General features: G+C 45.8%; 1 protein-coding gene across 6 annotated transcripts in view; it reads right to left on the reverse strand.

Annotated features, from left to right (window-relative positions):
• renbp (renin binding protein) overlaps positions 1 to 26,931 on the reverse strand; it is an 85,565-nt gene that overhangs the window by 21,428 nt on the left and 37,206 nt on the right. For all 6 annotated transcript variants that reach the window (XM_061987883.1, XM_061987893.1, XM_061987900.1 and 3 more), the window contains one exon: positions 20,445 to 20,520. In XM_061987883.1, coding sequence (XP_061843867.1) covers positions 20,445 to 20,520 — 76 coding nt within the window. The remainder of the gene's footprint in view (positions 1 to 20,444; positions 20,521 to 26,931) is intronic.

The following is a 26,931-nucleotide window of genomic DNA, read 5'->3' on the forward strand; positions in this document are numbered from 1 at the left end:
AAGTAGATTCCATGAAATGCTCAGTCATTCACAAACAAGTATGGGGCGAGGGTCACCACTTTGTCAACAAATGCGTGAGCAAATTGTTGAACAGTTTAAGAAAAACCTTTCTCAACCAGCTATTGCAAGGAATTTAGGGATTTCATCATCTACGGTCCGTAATATCATCAAAGGGTTCAGAGAATCTGGAGAAATCACTGCGCGTAAGCAGCTAAGCCCGTGACCTTCGATCCCTCGGGCTGTACTGCATCAACAAGCGACATCAGTGTGTAAAGGATATCATCACATGGGCTCAGGAACACTTCAGAAACCCACTGTCAGTAACTACAGTTGGTCCCTACATCTGTAAGTGCAAGGTAAAACTCTCCTATGCAAGGCAAAAACCGTTATCAACAACACCCAGAAACGCCGTCGGCTTCGCTGGGCCTGAGCTCATCTAAGATGGACTGATACAAAGTGGAAAAGTGTTCTGTGGTCTGACGAGTCCACATTTCAAATTGTTTTTGGAAACTGTGGGCGTCGTGTCCTCCGGACCAAAGAGGAAACGAACCATCCGGATTGTTATAGGCGCAAAGTTGAAAAGCCAGCATCTGTGATGGTATGGGGGTGTATTAGTGCCCAAGACATGGGTAATTTACACATCTGTGAAGGCGCCATTAATGCTGAAAGGTACATACAGGTTTTGGAGCAACATATGTTGCCATCCAAGCAACGTTACCATGGACGCCCCTGCTTATTTCAGGAAGACAATGCCAAGCCATGTGTTACATCAACGTGGCTTCATAGTAAAAGAGTGCAGGTACTAGACTGGCCTGCTTGTAGTCCAGACCTGTCTCCCATTGAAAATGTGTGGTGCATTATTAAGCTTAAAATACCACAACGGAGACCCCCGGACTGTTGAACAACTTAAGCTGTACATCAAGCAAGAATGGGAAATAATTCCACCTGAGAAGCTTCAAAAATGTGTTTTCTTAGTTCCCAAACGTTTACTGAGTGTTGTTAAAAGGAAAGGCCATGTAACACAGTGGTGAGAATGCCCTTTCCCAACTACTTTGGCACGTGTTGCAGCCATGAAATTCTAAGTTAATTATTATTTGCAAAAAAAAAAAAAAAAAGTTTATGAGTTTGAACATCAAATATCTTGTCTTTGTAGTGCATTCAATTGAATATGGGTTGAAAGGGATTTGCAAATCATTGTATTCCGTTTATATTTACATATTACACAATTTCCCAACTCATATGGAAACGGGGTTTGTACATTTGGACCGCCACATAAAGATCTAGCACAAGTAGAAAGATCGGGATCATTAGCGTTGGCTAATTAGCATACTATATTTATCGAGTAATCAGAGCCCTCTAAACTAGGCGTGCACCAAAAAAATTGATTCACATCCGAATCACGATTCTTCTTCTTCGAGATTCAAAATCGATTCATCATTTTCAAAAATCGATGAAAAAAACAAAACATTATTACAATTTCAAATAAGTGATAAATAATATATATGACTACAAGCATAATTAAAAAAAAAAATTAATTTAATTTATTTTATTTTATATAAATAGTCAAAAAGACGTTTTAAGGCCATCTTCATGCAACCAGAATAAGCTTTTCTAACCTGTAACCTTTTTTGTTTTTGTTTAAAGTACTAGTACCGGTTAAAAGTTAAAGTACCACTGAGGCACTTTCACCACACACATTAAAGGTGTGGTGAAATTACCCTCTGCATTTGACTTATCCCCTTGTTCCACACCCTGGGAGGTGAGGGGAGCAGTGAAAAGCAGCTGTGGCCGCTCTCGGGAATCATTTTGGTGATTTAACCCCCAATTCCAACCCTTGATGCTAAGTGCCAAGCAGGGAGGTAATAGGTCCCATTTTTATAGTCTTTGGTATGACTCGGCTGGGGTTTGAACTCACGACCGAGCGATCTCAGGGCGGACACTCTAAGGTCTAAGCCACTAAGCAGGCTAAAATGTAATGTAAAATGTAAAGAATACCCATCCACACCCTTCCCCCATTTAGAAGCACTCCGTCTCGTGACCACCCCACTCCCCCCAAAAATATTTGAAATATTGCATCTTTTGTGGTTCACTCAAAATAAAATTGTATTGTTTTTTTTACAAAATTACCATAAAACATTAAAAAAATACATTATAAATATATATAAACTTAATATATATATACTAGAGATGCGCGGATAGGCAAATATTTCATCCGCAACCGCATCAGAAAGTCGTCAACCATCCGCCATCCACCCGATGTAACGTTTGATCAGAACTGCACCCGCCCGCCATCCGCCCGCACCCGCCCGTTATATCTAATATAGACGATGCAAGGCATTAGTGAGGCACCTGCCAACTACTCCGGTTTTCCCGTAATTCGTACGGTTTTCATCAACCTATTCCGGGTTACGGTTGCAGTGATAAAAAATACGGTTTTTCATTAATTTAAAAAAAAAAAAGGGTGAAAACTACGCGAATTGCACCTTGTGCAGACAAGATTTTTCGATCGGACACGGAGGAATTAGCGATGTAAAAGACCACTTTGGGACAAAAAAACACAAGTCTAATGCCGTTGCTAGCGATACAAGTGGAAAACTTTCAACGTTTTTCGTCGCCCAAACAGATTCTTTGGATGTGATAAATGCCGAAGTTTTATTTACGGAGGCAATAATTGAGCATGGACTTCCAATCGCACTGGCTGATCACATGGGACAGTTAAATGTTTGTAATGCAACCTTTAAAAATCATTACGCGGTGATCGCGGTCCCAAAAATAAACTTTTCTTGCATGATAATGTCAAGAAAAATTCGCTTTATATTACTATAGAGTCCTTTTAACGAATGAGTTTGATGGTTTATCACAAACCTTAAATGAAAGAAGTCCTTTGTTCTCCTGCACCGCATGCGCTTTGGCCTTGCTTCGTGTTTGGTGCGCAATCCTGTCGGCTGTATTTCACAGCACAACATACTGTTAAAAGTGTTTATACTATTTATGCTTTCAAGTCCAAGTTGAAGAAATCTTGTTAAATGTTGACAGCATAACTACCAAAATACAGAAGTATGTCCTTAATATTTTTGCAGTGCTATTTCTGTTGAAAAGTTCAAATGATTACATTAGAGATGTGATGTGCCACTTTTCAAGTGTCTGATGGCTTCAATTAATTTTCATTAATTTTTCATATTTTTAATTCTTTTGAAAGGCTTACAAAAAAACTACATTTGAATTGTAATTCCATGCTATTGACAGGACTATTAATTTTAATGAAGTTAGCTTACCATGTTTACAGTATGATAATTGTGATAGAAATGTGAATTTTAGGCACAGAATATTTTTTTACAATTGAACAAGGCAGTAGATTATACAAGCTTGGACAGAAAGTTAATAATGACACCAATTTTTTTTTTAATGGAATTGTTTAGTACTGTTTTACCATTTGTTTACTGTAAAAAGTGTTTATACTGTTTATACTTTCAATTAACAAATTGAAGTCTTGTGAAAGGTTGACAGGATAACTGGCATTGACTGTCAAAATAATTTAAAACTATTGAAGTTAGCTTACAGAATAAAAATACCAATCAACCCATATGATTTTTGCTGTAATATTTTTGTTTTGAAAAGTCACTGTGACTGATAGAAAAGTGATGGTTTTAGCAACATTTTAACCTGTCTGAATGCTAATAACCGATTCTGCCCTTTGTCACCGATTCTGTTCATAACCTTTATGGACAGAATTTCTAGGCGCAGTCAGGGCGTTGAGGGTATCTGGTTTGGTGGCTGCAGGATTAGGTCTCTGCTTTTTGCAGATGATGTGGTCCTGATGGCTTCATCTGGCCAAGATCTTCAGCTCTCACTGGATCGGTTCGCAGCCGAGTGTGAAGCGACTGGGATGGGAATCAGCACCTCCAAATCCGAGTCCATGGTTCTCGCCCGGAAAAGGGTGGAGTGCCATCTCCGGGTTGGGGAGGAGATCTTGCCCCAAGTGGAGGAGTTCAAGTACCTCGGAGTCTTGTTCACGAGTGAGGGAAGAGTGGATCGTGAGATCGACAGGCGGATCGGTGCGGCATCTTCAGTAATGCGGACGCTGTATCGATCCGTTGTGGTGAAGAAGGAGCTGAGCCAGAAGGCAAAGCTCTCGATTTACCGGTCGATCTACGTTCCCATCCTCACCTATGGTCATGAGCTTTGGGTCATGACCGAAAGGACAAGATCACGGGTACAAGCGGCCGAAATGAGTTTCCTCCGCCGGGTGGCGGGGCTCTCCCTTAGAGATAGGGTGAGAAGCTCTGTCATCCGGGGGGAGCTCAAAGTAAAGCCGCTGCTCCTCCATATCGAGAGGAGCCAGATGAGGTGGTTCGGGCATCTGGTCAGGATGCCACCCGAACGCCTCCCTCGGGAGGTGTTTCGGGCACGTCCGACCGGTAGGAGGCCACGGGGAAGACCCAGGACACGTTGGGAAGACTATGTCTCCCGGCTGGCCTGGGAAAGCCTCGGGATCCCCCGGGAGGAGCTGGACGAAGTGGCTGGGGAGAGGAAAGTCTGGGCTTCCCTGCTTAGGCTGCTGCCCCCGCGACCCGACCTCGGATAAGCGGAAGAAGATGGATGGATGGATGGATGGATGAATGCTAATAATCATTTTGCGTCGGGGGGCGAAGCCCTGAACCCTCCACCAGGACTTTGTCCTGGACCTACCGGGGCCTGCGGCCCTTGGACCCTGGCTACTAGGTTTTTCTGATTTCAAAAGTTGGCAGGTATGGTGAGGTTATAAAGCTTTTGCCTGTTAAAGAAAGGAGACTGATCCAATGCAGCACACACTTTCGCGTGCCACGCTGTCACGACCCAGACGCACACCAGTGCGCAATCATATGGGAGCCGCGCTGAGCGCACCTCCAAGCGCGTCTCGCTGCCGGCGACGGCCGGGTATGGGCCCGACGATCCAGCGCCATCCATTTTCAGGGCTAGTTGATTCGGCAGGTGGGTTGTTACACACTCCTTAGCGGGTTCCGACTTCCATGGCCGCCGTCCTGCTCTCTATATCAACCAGGGTGAGCCCCACCCCTTTCTTGAGCGCACTGCGCGCGGAGTGACCCCTGTTACGCGCCCCCGGCAACAGGGGTGGCGGGCAGGTAAGCTGCGCGGGCGGAGCGCGCGGAGTGACCCCTGTTACGAGCCCCCGGCCACGGGGGTGGCGGGCAGGTAAGCCGCTTACCTGCTGCGCGTGACGCCGGCCGCGGCGAAGGCGGACGAGGCGGGGTGTCGGTGCGGTGGGCGCGGTAGTGACCCTGGACGTGCGTCGGGCCCTTCTCGCGGATCGCCTCAGCTACGGCTCCAGGTGGGGCCCTCTCGGGGGAAGGGGCCTCGGTCCCGGACCCCGGCGAGGCGTCCCTTCTCCGCTCCGTAAAAGTGTCCATCTCTTTTCTTTTTTTTTCTTCTGTTGTGGCATATGCAGCAGGTGCCTGCTCGTTTTTCGTATGTGGGTAACAACATTTAACTATGTATATATATTTCCGAATTGGTTTAACTGCCACCCGCCTGAATCTATTTCAAATCTAATTTTTTTTAATTTCAATCGCCCGACCCGATCCGACCCGACCCGCGGATAAAATCTAATTTTTTTTAATTTCATCCGCCCGATCCGCGGATAATCCGCGGACTCCGCGGTTGTGCCCGCAAACCGCGCATCTCTAATATATACAATTGGGTTTAAATAATAAATGATAAATGGGTTGTACTCGTATAGCGCTTTTCTACCTTCAAGGTACTCAAAGCGCTTTGACACTACTTCCACATTTACCCATTCACACACACATTCACACACTGATGGAGGGAGCTGCCATGCAAGGCGCTAACCAGCACCCATCAGGAGCAAGGGTGAAGTGTCTTGCTCAGGACACAACGGACATGACAAGGTTGGTACTAGGTGGGGATTGAACCAGAGACCCTCGGGTCGCGCACGGCCACTCTTCCACTGCGCCACGCCGTCCCATTTGAAGCTGTTAAAAATATAAAGCGTTGAAAGTAAAGAATAAAAATCAATATATGACTAACTTGTATCACTGTTCTTCGGCTAAGGAGGTATAGTATGAGCTTTTGGGAAAAACTGTCATTGTTTCAAAAATAATAATGCATCAAAACTAATTATTGACCTATTAAAGGCTGCAATTACCTATCTAAAGTATTCCACTTTGCCATTCCATTTTGGAAATATTGTATATTTTGTGGGGGGGGGTTAAACTAAAACAGCATAAAACAGAAAATAAACCATTACTGTCACACCTGGGTGAAGTCTGGTCTGGGTTTCATCTGGTTTCATGTTTTGTCATTTCCTGTTTTATTTTGAAATGCTGACTCTCCCTCTCGTTTCAGGTCACTTGCCCTTCCTCCTGTTTCCCTAGTCTGATGTCTCTCCTGATTGCCTGATTGCGCCCACCTGTGTCACCCTCCCTCATGTGTATAAATGTCTCATCCTCCTTCTGTCCTGTGCCAGAGTGTTTTGTATCGTCTTGTGCGTACCTCCAGCGTTCCTTTGCCACAGCCTTGTCTACAGCCATTGCCACGTTTTTTTTGTACTGTTGGTCCACGGGAGATTCTTTGTTTGTAACCTTTTCTCAGGTAAGATTAGCTTCTTAGCATCGCCTCCATTGGAGTGCCTTTTGTTGTATTTGTTAGTTTTTGTTCTATAGCCCCTTTTTCCCTACATAGCCGGAGCGTTTTGAGTTGTTAATATTTTTGTTAGTTTAGTAGTCAGGTTAGATCTGTTTTGATAGCCTGTTTTGTTTCTCCCGTTTTGGACCCCAACCCTTCTGAGAATAAACAACTGTTTTCAGTAATCCTGCATCTGTGTCCAGAGTCCTAGTCGGGTCGTGACAGTACACTCTGGCCAGTATGGACACAGCAGGATTGAAGCAGTGGGCTGCGGCGCTTCACGCGCAGGAATCCCGCCTCTCCGCTGATGAGGAGCGGGTGGCAGTTTTGGGCCAGGGAATCCAGGGGATCGCTCGTACCCAAGAAGACTTCAGGACCGCTGTTACCACCCAGGTGGGCCAACTTGCGGAACAGGTGCAACTTCTGCTCACCCAAATGACCAGGCCTGGTCCCGCACCCCCTGTGCCTGAGCCGCAGCCAGCCACCATGACTCAGGTACTCACCACCATTCATAGTGGAGTTGGAGCCCAATTGGCCCCTCCTGAACGATTTGCGGGCAAACCTGAACAATGCAAGGAATTTATCATGAACTGTGAGATGCATTTTGAGCCCACACATTTCCCACTGATCGAGCTAAGGTGTCGTTTATGATCTCTTATTTGGCTGGGAGAGCAAGGAAGTGGGCCATGGCCGAGTGGTCCAGGGGCTCTCATATATGCAGCTCACTCCGAGACTTTACAGAGACTCTCCAAAAGACTTTTGACCCTGTCTCTTCTGAGCGTGAAAGGGCTAGAGAGCTCAGTGGGATTCGTCAGGGGAGAGAATCAGTCTCAGATTACTCCATATATTTTCGAATCCTGGCTGCAGAGAGCGGATGGAACACTACGGCCCTCTACGTCTTCCTCAAGGGGCTGTTCTGGAGCGACTGCTACCCACAGACTTACCTGCGGACCTGGACGACCTCATCGCTCTCACCATCCGGACAGATCAACGTCTACGAGAGTTCAAGCTTCTCCAAGAAGGCCACCCGACGGATTCAGGTCGCCAGTCACAGATTCCTATCACCGCCAGCTATGCTCCAGGTCTTCAATCAACAGTACGGCCTCCCCATTCGAGAGTGTAGAGGAGCCCAGGCATTTGGGCAGGGCACGACTCTCCCTGGCAGAGCGCCAGCGTCGCCTCAACGAGGGGCGATGTTTCTACTGTGGGGAGGTGGGGGATCTTGTGGCCGCCTGCCTTTCCAAGTCGGTCAAGGCAGGAAATCAGGTCCCTGCCTCAAGTGCTACTTTGAGTGTCTTGAAACCTATTAAGGTAACCAACCACTCAATTAGCATGGAATTAGACGTTTTAATTGACTCAGGAGCTGATGAGAGCTTGATGGACTGGGGTTTAGCCAAGAAATTGGGAGTGAGAACCAGAGTCATCACACCACGCCTTAGAGCTAGCGCCCTTAACGGTAGTGCTTTATTCTTGATCACCCACATCACAGAACCCGTATCCATAGACATTGATAACCACCATGAACTAATGAACTTCTTCCTGTTCCACTCACCTGCACGCACCCTGGCACTGGGACATCCGTGGCTCATTCACCACAATCCCCACATAGACTGGCCCACAGGCAAGATCAAGGGGTGGGGAAGGAACTGTGGGGGGGAAATGTACAAGGGGTAGTGCTCCAGTAAAGACTGCCATGAATATAAACTCTGTTTCTGCTCATTCTACCACAGAACTACAGGAACCAGATTTGACCTCTACATCTCCCTGCTACCACCACCTTAAGGAAGCCTTTAATAAGGCTAAAGCTACGTCACTCCCACCACACGGTCCATACGATTGCGCAAAAGACCTCATTCCCGGCTCGACCATCCCCAAGGGGCGCCTGTACACGGTCTCAGGTCCGGAGAAACAAGCCATGAAGGATTACATAGAATCCTCGCTTAAGGCGGGACTTATCCGTCACTCATCGTCACCTGCTGGAGCAGGGTTCTTCTTTGTAGATAAAAAAGACGGGACCCTGCGACCATGTATAGACTATAGTCCTCTCAACGACACAACCATAAAGAATCGGTACCCCCTTCTATTAATGTCATCAGTCTTTGATCAGCTCCAGCAGGCAAAGGTTTTCACAAAGCTTGATTTGCGCAATGCTTATCATCTCATTCGCATTAGGGAGGGTGATGAGTGGAAGACCGGTTTTAACACTCCTAGTGGCCACTATGAATATCTGGTAATGCCTTTTGGTCTAACTAATGCCCCTGCTGTATTCCAGGCAATGATTAATGATGTGCTCAGACTTTTTGGACCATTTCGTTTTTGTTTATCTTGATGACATATTAATTTTTTCTGACAATCTGGACATTCACAGGCACCACGTCAGCCAGGTTTTACAACGACTCCTGGAAAACAACTTATATGTAAAGGCTGAGAAATGCAAGTTCCATGCCGACACCATTTCCTTCCTGGGCTTCATTGTAGCCCCTGGAAGAGTCGAAATGGATCCGGCTAAAGTTAGCGCGGTGGCCAAGTGGCCAACACCTGATAGTTGTAAGAAAGTTCAGCAATTCCTTGGTTTTGCCAACTTCTACAGACGATTTATCAGAGGCTTTAGCGCGATAGCTTCCCCTCTCCATGCTCTGACTTCTCCACAGGTGCGCTTCTACTGGTCTCTGGAGGCGGAGAGGGCCTTCCAGGATCTCAAGCGCCGCTTCACGACTGCACCCATCCTTGTGCTGCCAGATCCACAACGCCAATTTGTGGTCGAGGTGGATGCGTCGAATGAGGGAGTTGGGGCGGTTCTATCCCAAAGATTGGAGGCAGACGGGAAAACCCACCCTTGCGCCTTTCTGTCTTGCCGGCTGAGCCCTGCGGAACGTAACTATGATGTTGGTAACAGGGAACTGCTGGCGGTCAAGATAGCACTGGAAGAGTGGCGACATTGGTTAGAGGGGCACAGCATCCATTCATAGTTTGGACTGACCACAAGAACCTGGAATATATTTGACAAGCCAAGAGACTAAATTCACGTCAGGCCAGGTGGGCATTGTTTTTCAATCGTTTTAACTTCACGTTGTCTTACAGGCCGGGGTACCGCAATGTCAAGTCAGACGCTTTGTCACGCCTCTACGACCCTGAGCTTGTTGCCAAGGTACCTTCCACTGAACTGTGTGGTTGGAGCGGTCACTTGGCAGATAGAACAAGAAGTAAGACACGCCAACGATGAGAACCCTCCACCTAATGGGTGCCCAGAGAATCGCTTATTTGTCCCTGTCAATCTGCGCCCACAGGTGATCCATTGGGCTCACACCTCGCTGCTTACTTGCCATCCGGGGTTCCGGAGAACTATGTTAATGATCTCACAGCTGTTCTGGTGGCCATCTATGGAGGCGGGGGTCCGGGAGTACATCGAGGCGTGTCCGGTCTGCGCTCGCAATAAAACATCCTCGGGGTCACGTGTTGGACTGCTACAGCCTCTGCCCATTTCCTCCAGACCGTGGTCGAACATCTCTATGGATTTCGTCACGGGCCTACCGGTCTCAAGAGGTAACACCACGGTGCTCACCGTGGTCGACCGATTCTCCAAGATGACACATTTTATTGCCTTGCCAAAGTTGCCCACAGCCAAAGAGACTGCTCAGATACTGATGCAGCATGTTTTTAGAATTCATGGATTTCCCACAGACATTGCATTGGACCAGGGGCCGCAATTCATCTCACGGTTCTGGAGGGAGTTCTGCAAACTCATTGGAGCTACAGCCAGCCTGACATCAGGATACCGCCCGGAGGCAAACGGCCAGACCGAGTGCCTCAACCAACAATTGGAAACCGGCCTCCGATGCCTCGTGTCCCAGAACCCAACAACGTGGAGTTCCCACCTGGTCTGGGTGGAATACGCCCATAACTTCTTGCCCACCTCTGCCACTGGCTTTTCTCCTTTCAAGTGTGTCTACGGCTACGAACCACCAGTGTTCCCGGACTCAGAGCCAGAGGTTCCCGTTCCCTCCGCCCACGCCTTGGTGCGCCGATGTCGTCGCATCTGGCTTGCGGCCCGACAAGTGCTTGCTCGCCAAGGAGATCGGGTCAAGAAATCCGCCAACCGGAAGCGCCGCCCAGCACCTAATTACCAGCCAGGACAGCGAGTATGGCTAGCTTCCAAAGACCTGCACCTCAAGGTGCCATCCAAAAAATTGGCGCCCAGATTCGTCGGCCCCTTCCCCATCGCCAAGTTCATCGGTCCTGCAGCAGTACGCCTACGTCTACCCAAGTCGCTCCGTGCCCATCCTATCTTCCACGTCAGCCAAGCCAAAGAGAACCCTATGTTCCCAGCCACCAAACCCCCCGCGCCGCTGGAAGCAGCAGATGGAGGCCTTCTGTACCGGGTCAAGAGACTGTTAGCGGTATGCAACAGAGGTCGAGGTAGACAGTTTTTGGTGGATTGGGAGGGGTACGGTCCCGAAGAAAGACAGTGGGTACCCCAACGGAACATTGATGACCCCTCCCTGATCCAGGACTTCTATAGACTCCACCCTGAGGTCCCTGGGCCGTCAAGAGTCGGCCCTAGAAGGGGGTTTCTGTCACACCTGGGTGAAGTCTGGTCTGGGTTTCGTCTGGTTTCATGTTTTGTCATTTCCTGTTTTATTTTGAAATGCTGACTCTCCCTCTCGTTTCAGGTCACTTGCCCTTCCTCCTGTTTCCCTGGTCTGATGTCTCTCCTGATTGCGCCCACCTGTGTCACCCTCCCTCATGTGTATAAATGTCTGATCCTCCTTCTGTCCTTTGCCAGAGTGTATCATCTTGTGCGTACCTCCAGCGTTCCTTTGCCACAGCAAAGATTAACTTTATTTTTGTTACAAAACTCATGTAAATTGGAGAGGAACATATTTTTTGTTCCGGTTTGGTCACATTGTTGGGATGACAATTAATATGTGACGGAATAAGGGAAGCAGCATGAGACAGCAAACATATAATGGAAGAGGTTAATGGAGTCTCGGCTTGAAAAGAAACTTTATTCCCTCGGAGTTTGTGAGGCCAATGAGGTATGATTCTTTCTGATATGTATGTGAAATCAATGTGTTTTATGTTATTGGATGTCAGACTAATTGTAAGTTCTGTTTTTTCTTATTTATTAGTTCTGACGGCATTATTTTGGCATTGTGTTGGCATCGTTGTTACGAGGAGAAGGCGTGGCTGAAAATAAATGTCTCTTTGAGAAAAACTAACAACTTGAGCCTTGATCAAGACCTTGGAGGGAGTAACAGTCAGAACTCAGCCTACATCGCGCTGAAGAGAAAGAGAGACGGAGAGGGAGCCTGTCGCTGGGGCGGAGCCGTTAACGAGCAGCTCTTTGATGAGTGACGTCACTCTCAAACTTCAAAGGAAAGAAGCCGCATGCACGGACATTCCAGAAGCAATCAGGGTCCAACGGTGCAGCGTGGTTAACTCAACACCAAGTAACACATTTAAAACAAGTTAAATGTGAATGTTGGTTTAACCTGCTAACTTGAAAAGGGACTTTCTAAATGCTAAAAGGGATATCCTGCTGTGGTGTGAAGTAATTATTTAAGTTAAGAAAGTGCTTGTATGATACAAGGTGATTATCATTGCAAAGCTTATCTTAAATTAATTGCTTGTTTTGGTTTTGGCAATTTAAAAGAGCACATCAAGGTATTTAATAGGCACATTTATAATACATTTTTGACATTGAAATGTATGTGTGTTTTATAACAAGTGGAAGAAGATAAACTTTAACTAAAAATACTGTCATAATACACAAACTTTATTTTTGAAAGAAAAAGCAAACCTAAACATATCTAAGTTGACAGTTATCCTACATTTAAATTTTTATTCAACTACAGTTAATACATTTTCATCCAAACTTTCAAGTTGGCTAATATTCAAACCAAATTAAGCTAAAACACAAAATCAATAGGCTGGCAACATGTCTGACCAAGAACACATTGACACTCAACACGCTGTGGTGTTGCTGCAAGAAGATCCTGGAGAAGTTGCGACCCCAAATCCCCATGAGCCGAGCACAAGTCAAGCAGTGAAAGAAGAGGGCTTAAGGAAAAGTACAAGACCCAGAAAGCTCACTGAGAAAGGCCAAGCGTTTCATGAGGAAATGGTGAGCAAGCTTCAAGCTCGATTCAACACCAGTTATGAAAAATGGAAATCTACTGCCAAACAAGCAAAAAGAGCTCTTGACGCATCTGATATAGCAAGCTTGCACGATCACATTGCTCAGATACAAGAAACTTTTGGTGAAGTCATGCAAGCATATGAAGAACTACGTAGTCATGAAACTCCTGATGGAAACACTCGCCGCAGAGTTGACACATGTGATGCAGTTTCTCATAAGGTTTTCCAACAAGCACAAGAAAATCTTGCAGCAGAAGAAGATGAGCGAGATCAAGACAAGAGGTCATTTCACTGGAGTGAAACTCGCTCAACGTTTACTTTAGCATCGTCGCAAAGATTCAAAAACTCAAGTAGTCGACGTTCAAGTCAGCTGTCTGCAAAAAGGCAAGACGCAGCAGCAGAAGTAGCTGCAGCTGAAGCCACTCTGTTGGTCTTAGAAGAAATGGAACGTGGCAAAAGTGAACTCGAAATGCTTGAGAAAGAAATGGAACGAAAGAAGAGGGAGCTTGAACGCTTGGAAAAGGTAAAGCAAATGAATGCTGCAAAAGCGCGACTGGAAGTGTATGAACAAGAAGGCAACTCAGACGAGGAATTGTCAGATCTTCTGCATGGAAGGAGCACACCAAGAAAGCTACCATCCAAGCCAGTAAGACATTCTGAAGTGAAAATTGAATCTTCAGGTTGCAATCCATATGCACAACCATTCATACCAAAAGACACCACAAGAGGGCAACCTGCTAGCAATAAAACACCAGAAGATGGCATAACAGCACTGGCAACAGCCTTGGCAGAGTCCATCAACATTAGCCGTCTACCGGTTCCAGAGCCCGCAGTTTTCAGTGGAGATCCCATCAAGTACATCCATCCATCCATCCATCCATCTTCTTCCGCTTATCCGAGGTTGGGTCGCGGGGGCAGCAGCTTAAGCAGGGAAGCCCAGACTTCCCTCTCCCCAGCCACTTCGTCCAGCTCCTCCCGGGGGATCCCAAGGCGTTCCCAGGCCAGCCGGGAGAGATAGTCTTCCCAGCGTGTCCTGGGTCTTCCCTGTGGCCTCCTACCGGTCGGACGTGCCCGAAACACCTTCCTAGGGAGGCGTTCGGGTGGCATCCAGACCAGATGCCCGAACCACCTCATCTGGCTCCTCTCGATGTGGAGGAGCAGCGGCTTTACTTTGAGCTCCCCCCGAATGACAGAGCTTCTCACCCTATCTCTAAGGGAGAGCCCCGCCACTCGGCGGAGGAAACTCATTTCGGCCGCTTGTACCCGTGATCTTGTCCTTTCGGTCATGACCCAAAGCTCATGACCATAGGTGAGGATGGGAACGTAGATCGACCGGTAAATCGAGAGCTTTGCCTTCCGGCTCAGCTCCTTCTTCACCACAACGGATCGATACAGCGTCCGCATTACTGAAGACGCCGCACCGATCCGCCTGTCGATCTCACGATCCACTCTTCCCCCATCAAGTACAAGGACTGGAAAATGTATTTTCAATTACTGATTGAAAGAAAGAGCATCCCAGTGGCTGAAAAGATCTACTACCTCCGAAAGTATGTTGGCGGTCCTGCGAGAAAGGCAGTTGAAAGCTACTTTCTGCTCGGAACAGAAATGGCATACCGTACAGCTTGGAACACTCTGGAAGAAAGATATGGTAGTCCATTTGTAATCGCCAAAGCTTTCAGAGATAAGCTCTCAGCATGGCCAAGAATTGGAACCAAGGATAATGTGGAACTAAGAGAGTTCTCAGACTTTCTCAAAGGTTGCGAAGTGGCAATGCTACAGATAAGGAGTCTTCAAATTCTAAATGACTGCTATGAGAACCAGAGAATGCTCAGCAAGCTTCCTGATTGGCCTACGGCAAGATGGAATCGTAAAGTAGTTGAGATTGAAGATCAGTGTGGTTCATTTCCTACATTCAGCCATTTTGTCAACTTTGTAGAAAAGGAAGCCAGGATCGCGTGCAACCCAGTGACATCTCTAAGTGCTCTCAAGGCAAATGATTCAGAGAAAGAGAAAGTGAAAACTCCAATGACTCGGAATGTTGGAGCAAGGACATTGACAAGCAGTACGGAAGAGAAAACCGCTACACTGAAGTGTGAATTCTGTGAAAGGTCAAATCACAACATTCTGACATGTCGAAAGTTCATGGAGAAGGAGAACGCTGCAAAAGTGCAATTTGTAAAAGACAAGGGATTGTGTTTTGGTTGTCTTAAATCTGGACACATCTCAAAGAAATGTGAAAAGAAAAGTATCTGCAACACATGTAAGGGGAAACACCCAACATGCTTACATGAAGAACGAGACAAAGAGTCAAGAAAGAATAAGGACATCCAAAGGGAAACAAAGGGGACAAGTGAGTCAAAGGAAACCAAACAAACTAAGGAACCAAGTCAAGAAACACCAAATGAGGCTATCTCAAACCGTGTTATCCAAAGTGACAATACTGACCTCACATCCACAATTGTTCCAGTGTGGTTGTCCACAACAAGTAATCCAGAAAAAGAACTATTGCTTTACGCTCTTTTAGACAGTCAAAGTGACACAACATTTGTTCTGCAAGAAAAGGCAGATGTTTTGGACACAGACAAGAAAAATGTGCAGTTAAAGCTCTCCACACTGTCATCCAAAGACACAGTCATTCCTAGTCAAAAGCTGACAGATCTACAAGTCAGAGGCTTCTACTCGTCAAAGAGAATCCCTCTTTCCATGACATATACAAGAGAGTTTATCCCTGCCAATCTAAGTCACATTCCCACTCCGAACGCAGCAAGAGCATGGCCTCACTTAGAGCACCTCGCTGATGAGATCGCCCCTCTAATTGAATGCGATGTTGGTCTGCTAATTGGTTACAACTGTTCACAAGCTCTGGTACCCAGAGAAGTCGTGTCAGGAAGAGACAATGAGCCCTTTGCTCAGAAAACAGATCTTGGCTGGACCATAGTTGGAGGACTTGATCCATGTGTTGACTATGGAGATGCAATTGGATGCAGCCACAGGATTGTTGTCAAGGAAGTGACACCCAATTCACCATCTGATCAGTTGTTGAAGGAAGTGCACTACATTTGTCGCACCCAAGTCAAAGAAGTAATCACACCGTTGAATGTGATTAAAGTGCTTGAGTCTGATTTCAACGAAAAGAAAGTGGAAGACTCTAATTTCTCCCAAGAAGACTTGCGGTTCATTTCAATAATGGAAAGAGGAGTGAAAATGCAAGAAGATGGTCATTGTGAACTACCTTTGCCTTTCAAACAAGACAGACCAAACTTACAGAACAACAAGAAATGTGCAGAACATCGACTCAAGTGTTTGAAGAAAAGATTTGAAAGAGACAAACAGTATCACAAAGACTACACAAAGTTCATGAATGAAACAATAGAGCGCGGAGATGCAGAAAAGGTGCCTCATGAAAAACTGTACAGGGGTCCTGCCTGGTACATTACACATCATGGGGTGTACCACCCCCAAAAGCCCGGAAAAATAAGAGTGGTCTTCGATTGTTCGGTGAAGTATGAAGGAGTCTTGTTGAATGATTACCTTTTGACCGGACCAGAATTGACCAACCCGCTGGTGGGGGTCTTGTGCAAATTTTGGAATGGCCCAGTAGCAATCAATTGCTCTCTTGTATTCGCCAAGTCCAGAGTAGCACCTACCAAAGTCACTACAGTACCAAGGTTGGGGCTGTCTGCAGCAGTCGTTGCAGTGCGTACAAGTGACATGCTCAATACAGAGTTGGAGCTGAATGTCGAAGAATTCTTCGGGACAGATTCACAAGTCGTCTTGGGATATGTCAACAATGAGGCAAGACGCTTTCATGTGTTCGTAGCGAACCGCATCCAACGTATCAGAGAGAGTACCAAACCCATACAGTGGAAGTATGTTGCATCAGAGGACAATCCTGCAGACCATGTGTCGCGTGGACTCAAGGCCAAAGATCTCATCACCTCAAACTGGTTCAGTGGGTCAAGTTTTCTCTGGAAAGGAGAGCTACCCAGTGGAGAGTGCAAGGTGGGAGGAATTGACGCAGGAGACCCAGAAATACGCAAAGCTGTCGTACACCGCACACTCAAGGTGGTTTCTCTGGAAGAACGTTTTGAGAAGTTCTTCAGCTGGTCGAGATTTGTCAAAGCTATTGCAAGGCTCACCAGATTTGTGAAGGAAGACCTATACCTACGCAAGAGATGGCGTAGAGTGCAATATCTCGCCAATGAGTTCTGGCGCAGATGGAGAAAGGAATACTTGTTGAACCTACAGCAAAGACAGAAATGGCAGAAGACAAGAAGGAATGCCAAAATCAATGATATAGTGCTCATACAAGATGACACAGCACCCAGAAACGATTGGAAACTCACTAAGGTCACTGCAGTGTATCCAAGTGAAGATGGATGTGTGCGCAAAGTGCAGCTTCTAATCAGTGACTCTACATTAGATGACCATGGCACACGACTCAACAAGCAGACACACTTGGACAGACCTATCCACAAGACAGTTACACTGTTAGAAGCAGAATAGACCCACACTAGTCTGAAAAGGGAAAACACATTAGATTTGGTGGGAGTGTAGCTGCTGACAGAAGCACATTGTATATGTTGTATAATTTCATAGTTGGTTAGAGTAAATAAATACACTGTATAAATATAAGTTCATATTTACATTTAATGTGATTAAAAATGTATTTTCTTTGGTAATTTCATGCAAGTATAAGTTAACTTTATTTTTGTTACAAAACTCATGTAAATTGGAGAGGAACATATTTTTTGTTCCGGTTTAGTCACATTGTTGGGGGGACAATTAATATGTGACGGAATAAGGGAAGCAGCATGAGACAGCAAACATATGATGGAAGAGGTTAATGGAGTCTCGGCTTGAAAAGAAACTTTATTCCCTCAGAGTTTGTGAGGCCAATGAGGTATGATTCTTTCTGATATGTATGTGAAATCAATCAAATCAAATCAAATCAACTTTATTTATAAAGCACATTTAAAATTTACCACAGGGGTAGCCAAAGTGCTGTACAATGAGCAGGTTAAAAGATAAAACGAGTACCGAGCAAACACAACACAACACAAACAGAACACGATAAAAAAATAAATAATTAAAATAGAATTAATAAAAACATAAAAACATAAAAACAGGATCACAGCAGGTGTATTATGGGGCGCCATTGCAGGATGGATATCACTCAGTGTTAAAAGCCATGGAATAAAAGTATGTTTTTAAGAGAGATTTAAAAACAGGAAGAGAGGAGGCTTGTCTAACACTCAGGGGTAGGTCGTTCCAGAGCTTGGGAGCAGCAACGGCGAAAGCTCTGTCACCTCTAAGCTTCAGCCTTGTGTCAGGGACCGTCAACAGCAGCTGATCGGCTGATCTTAAGGATCGGGTGGGGCAGTAAGGCTGAAGGAGGTCGGAGAGATAGGTTGGCGCGAGGTTGTTTAGACATTTAAAAACAAATAAAAGGAGTTTAAAATGTATTCGGTAACGCACAGGGAGCCAGTGAAGGGACGCTAAAATAGGGGTGATGTGCTCACGTCTGCGGGTCTGTGTTAGCAGACGAGCAGCAGAGTTCTGCACGAGCTGCAGGCGGGCGAGGGAGGCCTGGCTAATGCCTACATACAGGGCATTACAGTAATCAAGACGAGTCGAGATAAAAGCGTGGATTAATTTCTCAAGATCATGTCTTGATAGAAGCGGTTTCACTTTCGCTATTTGGCGTAATTGATAAAAGCTTTTTTGAACGACGCTGCTGATTTGTTTTTCGAATTTAAAATCTGAGTCAAACTTTACCCCCAGGTTTGTGACAGAGTCGCTGAGATACGGGGTCAGAGTGCCGAGGTCAACGTTGGGGGAGGGAGAGCGACTTGGACCGAACAACATAACTTCTGTTTTGTCTTCATTTAGGCTCAGGAAGTTAGCTGAAAGCCAGACTTTGATGTCGTGCAGGCAGTCAATAAGACGTTGAACCGTGTTATTTTGTGCCATGGGAAAATAAATCTGGCAATCATCGGCATAAAAATGAAATGCAATACTGTACTTCCTAAAAATAGAACCAAGGGGGAGAAGGTAAAGCGCAAATAAAATTGGGGCAAGGATTGAGCCCTGGGGGACCCCATGTGGTAAAGGAGCTGTGGACGACATAAAACTGTCTACTTTTACACAAAAACTCCTGTCGGTTAGGTACGACCGGAACCAGTTGAGGGCGGCGCCCTTAATGCCCACACAGTTCTCAAGACGAGTGATTAAGGTGGCGTGGTCGACGGTGTCGAACGCAGCAGACAGATCTAAAAGCACCAGGACAACATATTTACCAGAATCAGTGGACAGGAGGATATCGTTAAAAACTTTTAGAAGCGCTGACTCTGTGCTGTGGAGGGCTTTAAAACCGGACTGGAACAGCTCAGTGATACCATTATCCTCTAAGAAGGGCAACAACTGACTGTAGACAACCTTCTCTAATATTTTGGAAATGTATGGAAGATTAGAGATAGGTCTGAAGTTAGAGAGGAGAGAGGGGTCGAGGCTGGGTTTTTTAAGCAGAGGTCGTACCACTGCATGTTTAAACTCTACTGGAACTATTCCAGAAGAGAGGCTACTATTGATAATGTTCAATGTGTTGTATGTTATTGGATGTCAGACTAATTGTAAGTTCTGTTTTTTCTTATTTATTAGTTCTGACGGCATTATTTTGGCATTGTGTTGGCATCGTTGTTACGAGGAGAAGGCATGGCTGAAAATAAATGTCTGTTTGAGAAAAACGAACAACTTGAGCCTTGATTAAGACCTCGGAGGGAGTAACAGTTAGTTTATGTTCTTTAGCCCCTTTTTCCCTCCATAGCCGGAGCGTTTTGAGTTGTTAATATTTTTGTTAGTTTAGTAGTCAGGTTAGGTCTGTTTTGATAGCCTGTTTTGTTTCTCCCGTTTTGGACCCCAACCCTTCTGAGAATAAACAACTGTTTTCAGTAATCCTGCATCTGTGTCCAGAGTCCTCGTCGGGTCGTGACAATTACAAATGTTTCAAAACAACACATCTATGGATAGGTTTGAGGCTGTTGAAAGAATTAAAGCGTTGAAAGTTAAAAAAAAAAGGAAAAAAAAAAGGATGGCTTAGTTTTATCACTTTTTTGAGCACGTCCATTTTTTGGCTAAGGAGTGAGTTTTTGGAAAAAATAATAATGCATCAAAATCTGTGTTTTTGTGAATTAAGGCTGTAATCGCCTCATTCAAAGTATTCCACTTTGCAACTCATTTGTGTAAATATTATATATTTGGTGTTTTTCCAATAATATTTTTTTTTTCTTTTGTATTTATTTGTACAAAAAAAACATCAACATTCCAAATATATCAAAACATGTCTATGGATAGGTTTGAAGCTGTTGGAAAATGTAAAGCATTGTAAGTATACTTATAACACTTTTTAGAGTGTGTCCGTTTTTTTCTCGCTTTGAACTTTTAACATAGTTTTAAATGAAGAAGACTCAAGAGTTAAGCAAAATGTAAACAACACCCATCCCTCCCCTTCCACTTGCAGGCGGGTCCGCCTTTTGACAAAAAGAAGCGACATAAGAGTTTGTTTGTACTTTCAAACAAAGTAAAGGAAACCAATCAGCGACGCCACAAACACACTCGTGTTCGATCTCCTGAAGACGATTGACGTGAGACATGAACGCACGTACCGGCTTTGGCTGCTTCCAGGATTTCAGGCCTGTGGAAACGCTCCAGTGTTCTGTATAGGCGACAGTACATCCACACCTAGGAGACAACCACAGTGTGTTATAAAACATCTTTCTCCGCACAAGTCACGTGCGATACCGCTGATTCTCTTTCCAATCCCATACCGAGTTAAATTCAGGCCGATACTTTGTGCAAATATACGTAATGTGTCTGCTAAAATGTAAAAAGTTTTCAAGTAACAACGTCAAAAACAACAGTACAAATGTAAGAAAAAACAGCAAAACATTTGAATAGATAGAGAAAAAGCTGAACTTTTAAAACGAACAATTAATAATATATACCGTACGTAGTCACCTAAAACACAATGTTTCGTCTTTAAATGTATACAATCTATTTTCAGCATTTTTTTAAATAAAGTTTGGACACAGATCTAAAATATTACAAGCTCTCAAAATAAGAATAAAATACACTTTAAATATAACCAAAGTTTAGTTAGTTAATAAAAAAAAATATATATATTATTCAATTATGAATGAATTTGAAACATTTTTGAAACACATGCAGTTACGCAATCATATTATTATTATTATATTCATACATGGGAAAAAACTGTAAAAATATAACAAAAAAAGAGCAAGACATTTGAATATATTGAGAAAAAGCTGAACTTTTCAAAATAACAATAATAATATATTTAGTCATCTAAAACACAATATTTTGTCTTTAAAGAATACTATTTTCAACATTTTTTTTATATAAAAATGTTTAGACACCCCTGATCTAAAATATTAGAAGCTCTCAAAAAAAAAAAAAAAATACACATTTGTAGCGGTTGATTTAAGGACATAATTCACCACACCTGTTATTTGAGTTTGTCATCATTCACTGTACTGTTCTATTGTGCATATGACAATGTTGTTCTTTGTGTGCAGTTAAGAGCGAGTAATTCGGCGCGGCCCCTTTAAGTGGCCGTCAGTAGATTCTCGCAAAGGTGGGGGTTTGTTGTTCCCGCGAGATTTGAGTTTTTGTTGTGATATCATTCATTCTTGCTTGTGCTTGGAAGAATAAACGACGCACACGTTTTTGTGTGTCAACTATACTTAAAGTTGTCTTGCTTTCACGCCACGAGCACAACACTGGTGACCCCGACGCTTCACTGAACGGATTCGGTGAATATTAGCGACCATGACGGCGAATGCGGTTTCTCTTAAGCTGCCCGAGTTCTGGGAAACTTCCGCGACCACATGGTTTGCCCAGGCCGAGGCACAGTTCGCCCTGCGTGGTATCACCGAGGACGACACTAAGTTTTATTATGTCGTGTCCTCCCTTGGGAGCGCGACGGCGGACAGAGTGGTTGGCATCCTCACGCACCCACCGGAGAGGAACAAGTACCTCACGTTGAAGGCTCACCTCTTACAGACATTTCAACTTTCTGACGCGGAGCGAGCTAGCCGCCTTTTTTCGTTGCAGGGGCTTGGCGATTACAAGCCCTCTGAACTAATGGACAAAATGCTGGGTCTCTTAGGTGAGCACAGACCAGGATTCCTCTTCGTGCAGTTTTTCCTGAGGCTCCTGCCTTCTCAGGTGCGGGCTTCTTTAGCCAACACCGCCATTTTGGACTGCCGCGAACTAGCTGCTGAAGCTGATAAGTTCTTTTTAGCTTCCCAACCTAGCTTTGTGGCTGCTTTCCTTCCGGCTGAGACAGAAAGACCCATGGCAGATTCTCCCACTCTCGCTGCTGCTGCTGCGCCCCCCAGGCGGCAACCGGATTCTGGACTATGTTTTTTCCACGCAAAGTTTGGGACCAAAGCTAGGCGGTGCCGTCCCCCGTGCAGTTTTCGTGGACCGCCGCCGGGAAACGCCGGGGCCGGCGTTCAGCAGTGGCCATGAGCATCGGCAGTGCGGGCAGGCTGCTCTTCATCCAGGACTCCCTCTCTGGGCGACGGTTTCTGTGTGACACCGGCGCGCAGAGGAGCGTCCTACCAGCATCAAGGTTGGACATGCTGTCTGAGTCGCATGGCCCCCCCATGGAAGCGGCCAATGGCAGCCCTATCCGCACTTACGGAATACGGTATGTGGAACTGTGTTTTGGTGGACAGCGTTTCAGTTGGGACTTTGTGACTGCTAAAGTGACGGTGCCGCTCATCGGTGCAGATTTTCTCTGTGCTTTCGGCCTCCTTGTGGATGTTAAAAACAGGCGTTTGGTGGATGCGATTACGTTCTGCTCGTACAAGTGCAGTCTCAGCGCGACAGACTCCATCAGGCTTTCCAGCATGCTACCCATCGCAGACGTTTTTCTGCGCCTCCTCGCCGAGTTCCCCACCCTGGCGCAGCCCACATTCTCATCATCTACCGCCAAGCATGGTGTGGAACACCACATTGCCACCGCGGGCCCCCCTGTGCATGCACGAGCCCGGCGCTTGGACCCTGCTAAGCTCTCCATCGCTAGAGCTGAATTCGAGACCATGGAACGCCTCGGGATCTTTCGCCGCTCAGACAGCCCGTGGTCGTCGCCCCTCCACATGGTGGAGAAGCCCGGGGGTGGTTGGCGGCCATGCGGTGATTACCGCAGACTCAACGAGGCGACTAGCCCGGACCGTTATCCGGTCCCCCACATACAAGATTTTTCCGCCAACCTCGCTGGAAAATCTGTGTTTTCTAAGGTAGATCTCGTCCGGGGCTATCATCAGGTGCCGGTCCACCCCTCTGATATCCCGAAGACAGCGGTCATCACCCCATTTGGACTGTTTGAATTTTTACGTATGCCTTTTGGCCTTAAGAGTGCCGCACAGACTTTCCAGCGGTTAATGGACTCTGTTTTACGTGACTTGCCGTTTCTATTTGTCTATTTGGATGATATCCTGGTCGCAAGCACCTCTCAGGCCGAGCATGTGACCCACCTCAGGTCCCTTTTTCAGCGCCTTAGCCAACACGGGCTCATTGTTAACCCAGCTAAGTGCCAGTTCGGGTTGTCTGTAATCGACTTCCTCGGACATCGTGTCACTGAGTGCGGGGCAGTTCCCCTCCCAGCGAAGGTTGCTGCCATCGCAAACTTCCCCCGCCCACTCACGGTTAAGGCTCTTCAGGAGTTCCTTGGCATGGTAAATTTTTACCATCGTTTCATTTCCCGAGCAGCTGACCTCATGCGGCCGCTGTATGATGCTCTTAAAGGAGCTGCTCCCAAGCACATGGTGGACTGGTCTGACGCACGGCACACTGCTTTTTTGGGGGTCAAGTCTGCTCTCGCTAACGCTACCCTGCTGGCACACCCATTACCTGATGCTCCTATTGCAATCACCACGGACGCGTCAGACTATGCTGTAGGTGCAGTGCATGAGCAGTGGGCGGGTGGCACTTGGCAGCCCTTGGCTTTCTTTAGCAGGCAGTTGCGTCCCTGCGAGCGGAAATATAGCACATTTGACCGTGAGCTCCTTGGCCTCTATCTGGCCATACGCCATTTCCGTTCGTTGCTTGAAGGCCGGCCTTTCACGGCTTTTGTGGACCACAAACCCCTCACTTTCGCGATGGCCAAGACGGCTGAACCGTGGTCAGCTCGGCAACAGAGGCACCTCTCCTACGTCTCAGAGTTCACGACGGACATCCAGCACCTTGCTGGTAAGAGCAATGTCGTGGCTGATTGCCTTTCCCGAGCCGTCGCGAGCGCTGTCCATGTGGGACTCGATTTTGCACAAATGGCAGTTGACCAGGCCGACGACCCAGACATCCAAGCTCTGAAGGCTGCAGCCACAGGACTTCGGTTGTCTGAGGTCCCATTTGAGGACACTGGAGTTACACTCCTTTGTGACGTCGCTACCGGTCGGCCACGGCCCCTCGTGCCCGCCATTTGGAGGCGGCGCGTGTTCGACTCCATCCACGGCCTTTCCCACCCTGGGAGGAAACCTTCCCAGCGGCTGGTTGCTGCAAAATTTGTCTGGCGTGGACTGAAAAAAGACGTTAGGGACTGGGCTTCCACATGTGTGGCATGCCAGCGCTCAAAAGTGCACTGCCACACGCGGGCCCCACTGGCACCGTTTACGGTTCTGGAGCGCCGTTTTGACCATGTCAATGTGGACCTGGTCGGACCTCTCCCATCCTCACGCGGCTGCACATACCTCCTCACGATGGTCGACAGGACCACCCGCTGGCCGGAGGCAGTACCTCTGACGTCCGCCACCTCCGTGGAGGTGGCGCGCGTTCATTGGTACGTGGGTTGCCCGTTTCGGTACCCCATCGGACCTATCATCCGACCGGGGATCTCAGTTCACTTCTGAGCTCTGGGCCGCTGTGGCCGAGAGCTTGGGTGTGAAACTCCACCACATGACGGCGTATCACCGCGTGAGCGATTTCACAGGTCCATGAAGGTAGCACTTAGGGCGTCCCTGAAGGACAGCGCTTGGGTAGACAAGCTCCCTTGGGTGATGCTGGGGATTCGGACTGCCCCCAAGGAAGACTTGCAATCTTCCTCGGCAGAGTTGGTGTATGGCCAGCCCCTGCGAGTGCCAGGCGACTATATTCCTAGCACGACGACACCTTGGTCCGCCGGTAAGCAGCGAGCTGCTCTCCTCGATGCCGCCAAGAGTTTTGCCCCCATCCCCACTTCTCAACACGGCCTTACGCCGCCTCATGTTCCCGCTTCCTTAAAGGGAGCAGCGTTTGTTTTTGTCCGACACGACGCCCACCGCGGCCCCCTTCAGCCTCCTTACGATGGGCCATTTCGCGTCCTAGAGAGCGGTGACAAGCATTTTCTGTTGGACATCGGGGGTCGGTCTGAAAAGATCACGGTGGACCGGCTGAAAGCGGCCCACTTGGATCTTAGTCAGCCGGTTACCACGGCCGTACCCCCGCGCCGGGGTCGTCCGCTCGCCCTACCTAGGCCCCGGGACCTTGGACAGTGCAGGTGCCCTTCCGGTCCCCCCTGCTGACTCCCCGGCGTTGGTACCGGTCCGGCGCATCCGGTCTGGTCGGCCCGTCCGTGCCCCTGTCCATTGACGATTTGTTTTCTTTGTGGTGGCGAATTCTGGGGGGACGTGTGTAGCGGTTGATTTAAGGACATAATTCACCACACCTGTTATTTGAGTTTGTCATCATTCACTGTACTGTTCTATTGTGCATATGACAATGTTGTTCTTTGTGTGCAGTTAAGAGCGAGTAATTCGGCGCGGCCCCTTTAAGTGGCCGTCAGTAGATTCTCGCAAAGGTGGGGGTTTGTTGTTCCCGCGAGATTTGAGTTTTTGTTGTGATATCATTCATTCTTGCTTGTGCTTGGAAGAATAAACGACGCACACGTTTTTGTGTGTCAACTATACTTAAAGTTGTTTTGCTTTCACGCCACGAGCACAACACATTAAACATAACCAAAGTTTAGTTAGTTAATTAAAAAAATAAATAATATTAACTTATGAATGAATAAAAAGAGAGAAAATAAATGAATGTGATGAGAAAAAGCTGAAATTTTTAAACAATTAATCATAGTAAACTTAGTCACCGATAACACAATGTTATAAAATAATATACCAACTTATTATTATTATTATTTAGAAAAAATACAACAACAACGAACACTGTTAAATGTGTAACTGAACATTATTTATTTTTGTACAGGCAGAATTGTTGACACACTAGGTTATGCATTTACGTAATCATATTATTATTAGTACTGGTAGTATATTCTTACACAGGGGAAAAAAATGTAAGAAAAAGAGCTAAACATTTGAATGTATTGAGAAAAAGCAGACATTTTTTAAACTACCAATCAATAAAAAATAAACTTAAGACACATATAACACAATGTTATAAAATAATACTAACTTATGAATGAATTAAAAAAATTATAACAACAATAATGAACACTGTTAAATGTGTAACTGAACATTATTTATTTTCCTACAGGCAGAATTTTTGACACACTACGCTATGCAGTTACGCAATCATATAATAATAATAATTATTATTATTATATTCATACATGGGGAAAAAACAACAGTAAAAATACAAGAAAAAAAGAGAAAAACATGTGAATGTAATGAGACGAAGCCAACATTTTAAACTAACAATTAATAATAATATAGTTAGTCATCTATAATACAACGTTTGGTCTATCAATATATTTTTTTATATATAAAATCGTTTAGACACCCCTGATATAAAATATTAGAAGCTCTCAAAATAAAAATAAAATACACTTTAAATATAACCAAAGTTGAGTTAGTTAATTAAAAAAATATATATATATTACCTTATGAATGAATAAAAAGAGCAAAAAAAATGAATGTGATGAGAAAAAGCTGACATTTTTAAACATCCATCGATCCATTTTATACTGCTTATTCCCTTCAGAGTCGCGGGGGGGCGTTTTTAAACAATTAATCATAATAAACTTAGTTAATAAAATAATAAAATAATACTAAAATTACAACAATGATAATATACACTGTTAAATGTGTAATCTGAACATTATTTATTTTCGTAAAGGCAGAATTTGAAACACTA

The sequence above is a fragment of the Nerophis lumbriciformis genome, linkage group LG01, assembly GCF_033978685.3.
Source record: "Nerophis lumbriciformis linkage group LG01, RoL_Nlum_v2.1, whole genome shotgun sequence".
Lineage (NCBI taxonomy): Eukaryota > Metazoa > Chordata > Actinopteri > Syngnathiformes > Syngnathidae > Nerophis > Nerophis lumbriciformis.